Here is a 13,310-nt window from a genome sequence, read left to right as displayed (position 1 = left end):
TTTATCTTAATTAAGATATTAATAAGGAACTGGCAGATCATGTAGCTTTTTGAATAATACACAAATTTTTAAAAATTAAACACTATCTAAAGATTTACATCGAAGCTTTTTTTATGATAGTGATTTTAATCACTGTCAGATATCATTATACTTGATCCATCTATGCCACGTCACCACTGTGCCGCGACCCCCCTGTGCTGGGTTTTTTTTAATTTTTTCTTGATAAATTCAATAAAAATTTTTTTTAATATTATTTGTAAAAATATGCTATCTGGACTTCACTATTTAACTTAAAATTATGTAGAGAATAGTTAAAGAAAATCATTATAAAAACAATAAATTTGAATTGCCATTATTTTACCGGAGGTATATGGGAAGATCTACCATGTCCAGGTAAATCTATACAAAGTATAGATAATTCTTTTGGAAGTAACTCAATCAGAGGATCAAATGTTCCAGCATTATCTTGCCAGCCATGGATAGCTATTATGGGTTGCTTATCTCTTGGTCCCCACCATTTTGCTAAATAAAANATACAAGAGATCAGATAGACGAATGTAGGGAACATCAAACTTCGTAACGCAACTATATTCTATAATTGCGGTCAAAGCCATGAATATGGCGTTGGGTTTATAGTAAACATTAACATAGTACCAATTGTAAGATACTTCATAGCTCATAGCGAAAGAATTTATCTCCTACAGTTGGAGTGTAAATGGAGAAACATTACAGTAATAAACTATCATGCTTCAACTGAGAATAAAGAGAACCAAACTAAGGAAGAGTTTTACAACCAACTAGAAAGAGTTTATGACAGTATACCTAAAAGGACCAGAAAGATTATAATAGAAGACCTTAACGCGAAAATCGGTAAGGAGTATATATTCAAAATTACAGTTGGGGAACACAGTCTACATGAAATATCCAACGATAGTGGGAGCAAACTTATCTCATTTGCGATGTCAAAAAATATGACTATTAGTAGCTCGTATTTTCCCTTCAAAGAAATACATAAACAAACCTGGATGTCGCCTGATGGTTATACAAAAAACCAGATAGACCATGTTGTGGTAGATGAACAACTTAAACATAGTGTGCAAGATGTAGAAGCTACAAGGGAGTGAGTGGCCATTCAGATCATTTTCTAGTTAAGGTAAAACTGCATATAAAATTACCCACAAAATAGAATCAAAAAATAAAAATGTACCGCAAGTTCGATATAGACAAATTAAAAGAGGAATAGATAGTTAATAAATATAGAAAAGAATTAAAAGACAATTAAGGAAAACGATAAAAGATGCTACAGAAGAAAAAATCGGTATAGTAACGGCAAAAAGACCAAACAATGGTTCAATAAAAACTGTAAGAAAGATATAAAGCAAAATCCTTGGTGGTTATGGAATGTGGTATAGAAAATAAAAAAAGACTAGCCCAGAAACAAAGAAAAATGAAAAAAGTAATAAGAAGAGAAAAAATAGAGTGGGAACAACAACGGATCGAAACGATGGAGGAATCTTACAAAAATTCTAAAATGTTTTTTAGAAAAGCTAACGAAATAAGAAAACCATATAAACCAAAAGCATCAATAATGAAAAATGAGAATAATGACTGATAACAGACGAACAAGCCATTGCTGAAGAATTCAAAAGAGTGTTCCAAGAAATGCTGTACCAACCAGAAATAGAGGACCAAGGACAGGATAACTCTGTACTCATAACGGTAGAACAATACCAATGCATACCAGGGAAGGAAGAAATTTAAGAAACAATAGAAATGCTAAAGAATAAGGTAAGGCTCCAGGTAAGAACATGATAGAAGCTGAACTTATAAAAAAGGGAGGTGAACTAATTGTTTATGATATGTGGGAACTAATTAAGAAAATATGACAACAAAAACAGATATCAGAAGAATGAAAGGTAGCAGTAATATGCCCTATATATAAAAAAGGGGACCCAGAAGACTATCATAATTACAGGGGTATATCGCTACTCAATGCAGCTTATAAAATATTATCAAATGTTATCTTAAGTAGACTAAAACCATATACGAAAGAAATAGTAGATGAATACCAATGCGGCTTTAAACCAGGAAAATCTACAGTTGACCACGTGTTTACACTACGACAGTTAATAGAAAAACATTACGAGTACAAGAAGCCATTACACATACTGTTTATAGATTTTAAGCAGGCACACGATTCTATCAAGAGAAAATCACTGTGGAAAAGCATGGAAAATTTCGGTATACCAGCAAAACTAGTCGAAATGGTGAAAGCATGTATTGAGAGATAAAGATGTAAAATAAAATTCGGAAACTATCACTCAGAAGAATTCGAGACAACAGTAGGTTTAAAACAAGGGGATGCCTTTTCACCGACACTATTTAACATTGCCCTATAGGAGGTTGTTAGGAAGGTTTAAGAAACAGCGAATGGTGTCAGTTTTAATGGAAAAGTGCATGCATTACTAGCCTACGCGGATGATGTAGTGATACTTGGATCAAATGAAGAGGACACTAAAACCACCACGAAGGAGCTAATATCCAGAGCGCTAAGTATACGGCTAATGATAAATGAAGGGAAAACTAAATATATGGTAGTTGAGAGAGGTAATCAACTACACCAATACAGAAATTTGAATATTGAAAATTATTGTTTCGAAAAAGTAGAAAGCTTTAAATATCTGGGAGAAACCAGAAGACAAGAGACCATTGGGAAGACCGAAGAAAAGGTGGATAGACGAGCGCAACCAGATTTTTAGGATACTTGGGGTTGAAACCCTGGAAGAAGTAGCAAATGATCGAGAAGAATGGAGGAGGCTGTGTGAAGCAGTGATGGGTCTTAATGGCCTATAAAAGCTGAAGAAGAAAAAGAATTACATAAAGGTTTATTAATTTGTTTACTTTTTAAATCTTTTCGGTCGGATGTACAGTCATCATTCCTAGTTTTCTTCTTCCCCAATGAATTTAATGCTGACAAGTATTTTACCTCGCCAGTTTCTGAGTCAATAGGTAGTTTTAAATTTTCTATTTTTTTCATTATATCCATTTCGTTGTAAGAATTACAATCATCAGTCACTACATAATCTTGTTCTTTTTGAAAAAACATTTTCAATTTAATTACATAGTTTACATTTCATTTCTTATTTCTAATTTTAGAAGGTAATAATAAATATTTTAATAAAGATGTATACATTTACGGCTAAGTTAATATAAACATTTTTATAACACATTCATATTAAATTAATTTTAGAGAGACTTATTGAGGTTTATTAAAGCCTCTCAATTGGTGTAATACATGAAGAGAAATAATATTTTTCCCCCTTTGAAAAACTGTTACATTCATTAAAATATGCATAAATACATTTATTATTTTTTTAATTATATTTCCCTAAGATCTTCTCAAAATTAATGGTTGTAGGATACATTTTAGACGCTTAATATAAATCAATTTAGAACGCAATTAACTTAATAAACATTTTAGCTTGAAAGTGTTTCAGAAATACTGACACTTTTATATATATTCTAAATTAAAGCTAATGTAATATATTTTATTATGGAAAAAAAAATTTGGACTTTTATTTGTCTTCACAGTGAAAGTGGCTACAATATTCAAAAATATGCTATTTTTGTGTTTAAATTTTTGTTTTTATATTTTATATTTTTAAATTTATATTTCTATAACTTTTTGAAAAATGTATGGATTAGTACATTTTTTTTGTGATAAATATTATTAATATACTTCTCTCATTCGTCATACTTTTTTTTTTAATCGGACAATTTCCCTTTATACAGAAGGGCCAAAACTTTAAACATACGTATAGAAAGTAGTACTTTTTCAACATCATTTTTGAAAAAGCAAATTTTTGTTCCGGGAATACTGTAGATAATACAACTGAAATATTCAGAACTATTTTTCTTATAGTTATATATACAGGGTGATTTTTTTTATCATAACCCACACTCAATTACTTACAGAATAATAATAATTAAAAATTTTTTTTTTATTATTATCTTTAGTTACACATTATTCTTGAATTATTAAATATGTAATACTTTTTAAGTTCATCCCTTATGCCTGGTAAGGGTGTCAACTTTGTTTTTTTAAATGGTAACGCATATTTTTAATTTAATAAAATGTTTGAGTTTTTAATTCAATAATAAATAGCATTTGAATTTTTAATAAAACTTTTTAAAATTATTAGATATAAACATTTAAAGTTTCAAATNTTTTTAAAAATTTTTAATAAAATTTGTTTATTAGATATAAACATTTAAAGTTTCAAATTTTTGAGTTAATATATAGGTATAATACACAGGTATAATACAAATACAGGTAGCTAATTGATTTTTTATGACATCGATATTAGTAGGTACACAGCATTGTTATTATCAGTGATAGTAAGGTACATTGTTGTGAGTTTATAAATACACTGACAATACAAAAAGTATATCTATTGATAGTCATATTTGATAATAAACAATCCGTGACTGTGATAGCAAATGATTAAAATCACTACCATAAGAAACGCTTCGATGCAAATTTGTAAATAGTGTTTAATTTTAAGGAATTGGTGGATTATACAATAAACAAAATTAATTCCTATTTCCTTTAATATTCCTGATTTTTGATTAGTTTTTTAGATAGAGTAGTTTTTTGATTTAGAAGTATAATATATAAATAGATATTTTATTAGTAGAAGTTTATCTGAAGGCGTTAAGTTCGCTGGGTTCACTTAATGTTAAAAAAACTTTTTGGCAAAACAACGTTTGCCGGGTTAGCCGGGTTGTGTTCTATGTAATCATTACATAGAACACAATAGTCGATAGTAGGGATAAAATGTATGTTTTATCTATATGAAACTAGCGTTTCTTATGGTAGTGATTTTAATCATTGTCAGATATACATGTCCCAATTATGTCACGTCCAAATTGTGCTACAGTTTTTGTTTTATTTTATGTGCTGTTTTAGTGACAACGTACGTCTAATACTACACTCAAAGAAAAACCTCGATCTATATAATAAATTCATTGTTCAATTTGATAAATATATCATTACTATTGAATCTATGATATATTTATCAATACGATAATTTTTTTTCTTGTCTTGAACAATAATTGTTTATAAGAATAATTATTTTGTTCATATTAATAAAACATTATCATAAACCCTTGATAAAATTTCTCTATCAAAATTGATTGAGGTTTTTCTTTGGGTGTAAGTGGTGGTTAACGACATACCGTTTACAATACAATAACCATTAAGGATATTACAATTTAATGAAACCTCAACGATATTTTGCCTTATTTTCAAAAAATCTATTCATGAAATATACATTAAATTACACGAAAACTTAATCTTGTATTTTAATCAATTCAAAGTCAACTATTTTGTTGTTATTTTTTTTTTAATTGCAATATATATATACAGTGGAGCCCCGGTAATCCGACAAACGTTTTGCAGGTCAGTGTCGAACTATCGAATTTGTCGGATTATAGAGTATTCCCTAAGACCTCCTATAGTCCGGAAATTTTAACAAAAGGGTACCTTGTAATCCGAAAAATCACAAATCCAAAGATAAGATTTGGTCTTGATAGGCCCTGGTGTGAAGTATAAATCATGCTTCATTATGTATGTCGACTTAAGTAAATTAAACAACACAATAGAAAGCTTATGTTTTATTATAAAATTAACGTCATTAATGCTAGAGAACTTAAAAAAAACAACTTTACATTAAGGAATACAATTACAATGTAATTGTGTTTAAACAAATATACATACTAAAATATTCAAAAATTATGAATAAAAATCATGATATGAATTTATGAAGCATGAAAATATTTATCAATTTTTTTTTGCTTAACATTATTGAAACGCGAGACCAATGCTCTGTCCCTCAGTCTTCTTAAAAGTAAAAGTTGTAGGATGCACCATTCTCCTCAGCCCATTGCAAACCCAGTTCAAAGGCGTTAGCTGCATCTTGTGCTATCACTTGCGGAGTAGTTGCAATTACGTCGTCGTCATCTTCCTGATTTATGGTTGTATTACTAGATATCTCTTTTATAATCTCATCGTCAGACATTTCATAAAAAATATTTTCCTCCTTATCCAATCCATGTTACCAGATTTCCAAATCTTGCGATCTTATCTGTGTTTCAGCAGCAACTTTCTCTATTACTTCCGAAGTTACACTGATTTGCGGATCGTTGCTAGGACTGGTGACTATGTCCGGCCATAACTTTTTCCAAGACGATGTAATAGTTGACGAAGGTAATGCATTCCACGATTGACAAAGAGCAAAAACCAAGTCTTTCATATTGAATTCTTTTAAAGTTTTTTCTATTGGCTGATCTTTTGATACAGCTTTCAGAAGTAGATTTTTCTTATAATCTTGCTTGACAAACTGAATGATATGCTGATCCATTGGTTGAATCAGTGCAGTGCAGTTTGGTGGAAGAAATATCGCAGTGATGCATTTATCCTCAGTTGTCAGTTCTTCTTCAGACGGATGACCGGGAGCGTTATCAATAAGCAATAACGCTTTTTGAGGAAAATTATGATTTTTCAACCATTTTTTAACTTCTGGTACAAAGCATTCATCAAACCACTTCCTGAAAAGGTCTTTTGTCATCCACGCACTTTTTTGACCATAATAATGTACAGGCAAATCAATGTTTTTGAATGCACGTGGTTTATTCAATTTTCCAACGACCACCATTTTTAGCGCGTGTGTATCCGCAGCATTTGCACATGGTAGTATGGTTACACGCTCTTTACTTACTTTTCGCCCAGGTACGGATTTTTCGTTAAAGGAAACGAAAGTTTTGTTTGGTATCACACGCCAAAAAAGTCCTGATTCGTCTGCATTGTACACTTGTGATGGGTTAAGATTTAAATCTTTCACCTTTTGCAAATATCTTAATTTAAATGGCTCTATGCAGGTAGCATCATTAGAAAGTTTCTCTCCTGTTATAGTCATTAAACGTATGCCATGACGACTTTTAAAACGTTCTAACCATCCCTTGCTAGCCACAAAATCATCTTTTTTTATAATTTCCTTATAAAAAAACTTAGCTTTCATGGCCAACATGGGTCCCGAAATTGAAGCATGCCTATTTCTTTCCTGAAGAAATCACATGTACAAAGCTTCTTCCACTTCTGGATGTTCAGCTTTCTTGAGTGTCTGTCTCTTGCCTGGCTCACAGTCAGTAGTTGATACGAAGTTTTTAATCTTCTCATGATTTTTTTTAATATTATAAATTGTAGATCGGCTTACGCCATATTCACTTGCTAAACTACTAAAAGATTCATTACGATTTAAACGGTCTAAAATATCACATTTTTCTTTAATTGTCAGTGTTTTGTGCTTTCGCTTCTGGGCTTGTGACGACATAATTTACTAGGTACGTATACGTAATACACAATGAATAAACAGTACACAAAGAATCTATACTTTGAGCACAATAGTGATGGCACAATTGTAACCTGTTCAAATGCATTATCGAAGATTGTAAAAAAAAATACCCAATAATAATAGACATGTCGGATTACAAGGGGCGCCGGATTAACCAGGGGCCGGATTACCGGGGGTCCACTGTATTTATCTTAATGTCACTAGTGACGTGTTTGGGTTATGTTTAATGTAAAATGTGACTATTGTACTTACCATTTTCATCTGTTTCTTTTTGTTGTTTTTCCTTTTGTGCTTTTTTTTCCTTAATATCCTGTAATTTTTGCCCTACTTTAGCATAAAGTCCTATTAAATGATCTTCAAGTTCACCCACAATTTTTTCTATACTTTCTGGATAACCGTGGTCTACTTTCATACATTTCATAAATTCAAGTGCCCACTGCAATTGAGTTATTCCTAAACATAAGAACATTTATAACGATTTTTGTGGTATTAATAAAATATGTTGATAGTACCAATTTGAATTTTTCGTTCTTTACTATATACTGACCACAATACTGTAATTAAATTATCCCATAAAGTAGCAAATGGTTGTTGAAGAGCATATGTTTTACCCCTGGTTTTTGGTTGGACACGAAATTTATAAACTACAGGTATAAAATCGGAAGCTTTGTTTTCATTTCTATAACAAAACAGTTTTATTTATAAAATATAAAATGCATACTTATATTTAAAATAATAAAAGTTTTTACTGATTTCCGGAATTTGCCATCTTGTTGAAATAATCTTTATAATTTTAAAATAATCTAATTTCCATAAAAGATAGCAGTGTACGTAAGGAAATTTGATTTTAATTTTTTTAAATTATTTATAATTTTTTTCAAATAAAGCCAGTAACTTAACATAAAACTTATTATAAATAATCCTTGTTTAAAATTTATAAGCCATTCAATTAAGTAACTATAAAAAATCACATAATTTATTGAATTAATTAATGTTTATTCTTAAAAAATACAACTTTTAAACAGGTAGCACTAAAAATAATATTTGTGGTATAAATATACAGCGTGTTCATTAAGTAAGGAAACGGGTTTCTATTGTTCTCGTTTGTAATAATTGACCTGTTTCCTTACTTATTGAACATTCTTTATATTGTCAAATGAGTTGACTAGATCAATTAAAAATTTTACAAATTTCATCACTTTTATTTTTGAACAAATATTTTTATATTTTTTAACAATACTTGTATATATTTTACTAATGCTTTCGATTTTTATCACTTTTTTTGTTAAAAGATATTTACCTATCCCATGTTTACCAAACCCCAAATTGGCCCATTTGACAGTACAAAACATAAAATTGGAAAATCGGAATATTAAATATAGTTGATTAAATATAGTTATCATTAAGATTCATTTATTAAAATATCATATTATAGAAATGTATATCTAAGAGTATATAATATATATATAATAGATTTATATTTTTTTTATCATTATTATTCTTCTTATTAATTAATTATACTACAATATAAATATTGTATCATTTATTTTTCTTAAATCTGTTTTGTTTATTCAGTATTCTAAAACGACTTTCAAGCATAGTTTCCATAGTTTTGTTCTGTACAAACTGAGGGCTGATTTTTCGAGCAATTTGAATACATTTTACCTAAACAAATAATATTATTACAGTAGATTCTTAATATGTCGAACGTCGCTATTTCGAATTTTTTGTTATCTCGAACTACTTTGAATTCCCCTTGAAACTACCATTACACTTAATAGTAGTGATGGGCATTTTCGAATATTTTAAACTATCGAATAGTATTCGAATACTTTTTATACAACCGAATAGTTTATTTTTAGCATAAACTATCGAATAGTTTATTTTTTATATAAACTATTCGAATATATTGTGTAACTATCGAATATTTTTACTATTCGAATATTTTTTGAATGACTATCGAATAGTTCGAATAGTGGACAACTATCGAATAGTTCGATAGTTTCTATTCGATATTTCCCATCACTACTTAATAGTGTTTTGCTCTCGATAACTCGATATAAAATTAATCGTTTTTCGTTATCTCGAGTTCATAAATAATATTTTTATTACGGTTAAAACAGGAATTGTGCAGTACTTTCAGTTAACGATTGTGACTTAGCGCGTTGGTAGTCACGTTTGTAGTCTTTCGTAATTCGTTTGTTTGTTTTTTCGTTTGTAGTGAAATGGAAAAGAAGCGTAATTTAAATGTTCTTTCAATTTCGGAAAAAAGTTCGTTTAATAGAGCTAATTAAAAAAGGTGACCGTAAAAAATGTGAGATCGCCAATGAATTCAATATTCCTCCAAATACATTCACACAATACAGATAACAATGAAGCATTTTCTATAAACATACTCGAAGCTATAAGAATGTCTGATAAGGCTTGGAGAAGTGTAACACCACAGACTATATTGAATTGCTTTATAAAAGCCGGATTTAAAGACGGTGATATAATTGCATTAGATAACTCAACTACTATTTCTGATGTTAAATGGAATATTGTTGCTGATCATCTTAATTTAGACGACATAAGTTTTTCACATTATGTGGAAATGGACAATAATGTACACGTATGTGGGACATGGACAGATAACGATATTTTATCAGAAACCATCGAAAATACCAGCGAGAGTGAAGACGAACCACAAAATGAGGAGGAAGTCATTTTTGAAGTTACAATTCAACAAGCTAAACATGCTTTAAAAACACTAAGGAATTTTGTTGAAACTACTACAGGTAAGGAAGATAAGGCTTTTTCTGCATTATCTAATTTGGAAGACATCGTGGCAGTAAGAAGTAATATTAAGCAAACTTTAATGACACATTTTTTCAAAAAAAAATAATTTATTCAGTCATATCAGTATTTTAAGTATTCAAATTATTTATATAAGGCATTCGTATTATTTATTATTCATGTACATTATACAACATACATTTATTTATTTATTTTTTTTAATAAAACTTGATATCTCGAACTTTTTTCTGTTCCCCTTGAGATTCGACATAACGAAAATTTACTGTTTATGTTTAAATACGCCCGTTTTCTGGGAAATAAAGTATTAAGAAATCGAAGAGACTTTTTTAAGTTTTATTAATAGTATCACTTTATTTATTTATATTTTTACATTTATATTTATGTAAATTAAAATGTTACGTCCCAATAATAATGTTCAAATTATCTCAATGAATTAGTTTTTTAATTATATTTATATTATACCTAAGCTTTATAAGAGCTTAGTGGTAAATATTCTTAATAACACAGTATTATTATTATTATTTTTTTTCTATTAAAGCTAAATATGTAATCTGTATAAATAGACAATAAGTACTCATGATAATATATTATTATATACAAATAGTTTTGTAAAAACAATAACTTGTGGAGATGATACTCAGTAACGGGTTAGTACTATTCAACATAAATTATTAACGATAAGAAAAAAGAACTTGACATCTCTCAAAAAATGTAAATGCGGACCTACTTAAACTTTACTTACCCAAACAGTGTGTGGGATATATCCTGAGGTTACACTTTGAAATCCAACAGTTTGGAGTGCAGATTGGACATAAAACTCTGAATTTGGAATAGTCCACGATGTTTTGCGGATCCTACTCATGTTGGTGGTTACAAAACCTGGTTTTATACATTGGATGATTACACCACTTTTTTTATATTCAGTAGCTAAATCGACACTGAATTTCTCAATAAATACCTAAATAAATTAAAATAATTTAGAATGTGTGATGTAAGCATTCCATTTTTATGCAAAATATTACAAAAACGACTAATTTTATGAAAAATCGTATGATTTTTTATTTTAATGTCCAATAAATACTAAATTCCGGAATTTCGTATTATTTTTCTTTTATCATCTAAAAATAAATTGTATTAGCTTTGTAGAAACATCTAAAATTAAAACAAAAAATATTTTTATATGATTTTTGAGCTTCCACAATACATTAGTTAATGATCATATTTTCGAAAAGTATGTTATAAAAAAGGAATTTTTCTAAAATATTATTCTAAAAATTTTATAAAAAAAATGTTGATCTAAACAATATTCAAATAGTTAGACCGGTTTTTGGAGATTTCAGATAGTTTTTTTTATATCTTATAATACACTGTATTATCTTTAATTTGATTTAGGTTTAAAAAAGGTAAAAAACCTAGTTTTTTTAGAATATTGTCATTAATTGAAAAGAAAAAATAGTTTATTTTTAAGTCTCCACAGTTAATGATTAAATTTTCAAAAAAGGCCTATCGTCATCAATACGAATGTTTAAAGTATATTTATAAAAATTTGGCAATGGCTGTCCTGTTTTCAAAAAGTTATTCCAATAGAAAGTGAACACTAAAAGTATAAACATTGACCGTTTTGTGACAGCTGTAATTTTTTATAACATTTCTCTTTATTACAGCGATTAATGGAATCTTACAAAGTTGTGACGCTGATAGCTTAAACTTTTTATGATCTTTTAGTGTATCGTTAAGAAAAAATGGTTCAGTAAAAGCGGGAATAATTACGTAGATAAATACGAAAAACATGACAAAAGTCGTTGTTTTATTACTATCGCATGGGAGTGCACAAAACTCAAAATAATATTTTTATAACAATCTTGTTTTGCTGATATTAAACGAAAAAAGTGCCTAATCGTTAAATATATCAGACTGAAAACAAGAAGATTTCGAAAATGCATCTCAAGAAATCAAAATATTTTAATATTTGTGGTAAATTAAGATTTTTATAATGATAAAATCCAGGTTTTATAAAAAATGTTTGAAAAAATATATTGTCTCATTACTATATCAAGTTAATAAATTGCCTTACTTTGGTTGCCCCATAAACAGTCAATAAGGGACAATTTAAATCGGCCGATGCTGAAGATACATTAATAATTATTCCACAATGTTTTTTTACCATATTAGGTAAAACGATTTGACACATTCTCGTAACAGACATAATATTACACTGTAAAATGTCATCATATACTGTACGGTTTTCGCCGTAATTTAAAAAATAATCAGGATAAGGAGGACCCATTCCAACATTGTTTACCAATACGCCAATATCCATTTCATGTAGTTCTTTTTCAATGAGATTATATATTTTCGGATATTTGTCAGTGAAATCTACTTGAATTATTTTCGTAGATACATTATACCTTTTTCCTGTATATAAAAAAAGTAATATTAATATTATTAAATTCTTATTTAATATTTTATTATATTTCATTGATAACACTGGCACACAAAAAAAAAAAAGTTGTCTATACTTTTGACCGAAGCTACCTACGGACATGTAAAATGACCCGTTTAATCCGAATTTGAAGTCCGTTTGGCCCTTCGTCACCCTTCACATTTGAGTAAAATGAAAAAAACCAAAAAATTGCGATAAATCATGAAAAATCGAAATTATCGAAATGAAAACAATTTTTTGGATTCAGATTGAGTATGATTGTTATGTATATTATTCTACTGATTTTGAATCTGAAGTTTTCTTGTCCCATTAACGTTTTAAAATTAAAAAAATTCTCAAAAAATCACGAAAATTGTAGTTATAAATATGAAAAAAAAAACGGTAGCACAGTGGGGTCGCGGCATAGTGGAGACATTGCATAGTAGAGTCCAGTATAGATTTAATCTGACAGTGATTAAAATCACTATCATAAGAAACGCTTCGATGCAAATCTGTAGATAGTGTTTAATTTTAATAATTAATGGATAATTGCAAAAGCAACATCAACTTCTATTAAAATAAAATACAAAACCCATAATTATCATACAAAAATAGTATATTTTTCAATATGGTAGCCATTTGCGTATAGAAGATAGATCGTCGGGACAAATTTTTTTTTT

At 28.8% G+C, this 13,310-nt stretch overlaps 2 protein-coding genes across 4 annotated transcripts in view; both read right to left on the bottom strand.

Annotated features, from left to right (window-relative positions):
• The window catches only part of LOC126897201 (uncharacterized), an 11,746-nt gene extending 3,468 nt beyond the window's left edge, over positions 1 to 8,278 (bottom strand). For all 3 annotated transcript variants that reach the window (XR_007702046.1, XR_007702047.1, XM_050670612.1), the window contains exons 1-4: positions 8,162 to 8,278; positions 7,925 to 8,091; positions 7,665 to 7,865; positions 2,902 to 3,090 (exon numbers count right to left, since the gene is read on the bottom strand). Coding sequence is in view for 1 of the 3 variants with exons in the window: in XM_050670612.1 (XP_050526569.1) it covers positions 2,902 to 3,090; positions 7,665 to 7,865; positions 7,925 to 8,091; positions 8,162 to 8,181 (577 nt within the window). In the remaining 2 variants the exon portion in view is untranslated. The remainder of the gene's footprint in view (positions 1 to 2,901; positions 3,091 to 7,664; positions 7,866 to 7,924; positions 8,092 to 8,161) is intronic.
• A 210-nt stretch (positions 8,279 to 8,488) lies between these two features.
• The window catches only part of LOC126897198 (very-long-chain 3-oxoacyl-CoA reductase-B-like), a 10,912-nt gene continuing 6,090 nt past the window's right edge, over positions 8,489 to 13,310 (bottom strand). The window contains exons 4-6 of the mRNA XM_050670610.1: positions 12,283 to 12,623; positions 10,951 to 11,166; positions 8,489 to 9,077 (exon numbers count right to left, since the gene is read on the bottom strand). Coding sequence (XP_050526567.1) covers positions 8,952 to 9,077; positions 10,951 to 11,166; positions 12,283 to 12,623 — 683 coding nt within the window. The 3' untranslated portion in view covers positions 8,489 to 8,951. The remainder of the gene's footprint in view (positions 9,078 to 10,950; positions 11,167 to 12,282; positions 12,624 to 13,310) is intronic.

This window comes from Daktulosphaira vitifoliae, unplaced genomic scaffold, assembly GCF_025091365.1.
Source record: "Daktulosphaira vitifoliae isolate Bord-2020 unplaced genomic scaffold, ASM2509136v1 Scaffold_2, whole genome shotgun sequence".
Taxonomy (NCBI): domain Eukaryota; kingdom Metazoa; phylum Arthropoda; class Insecta; order Hemiptera; family Phylloxeridae; genus Daktulosphaira; species Daktulosphaira vitifoliae.
Note: the sequence above shows the minus strand (reverse complement) of the source record. Positions and strands in the feature narration are given on the sequence as shown.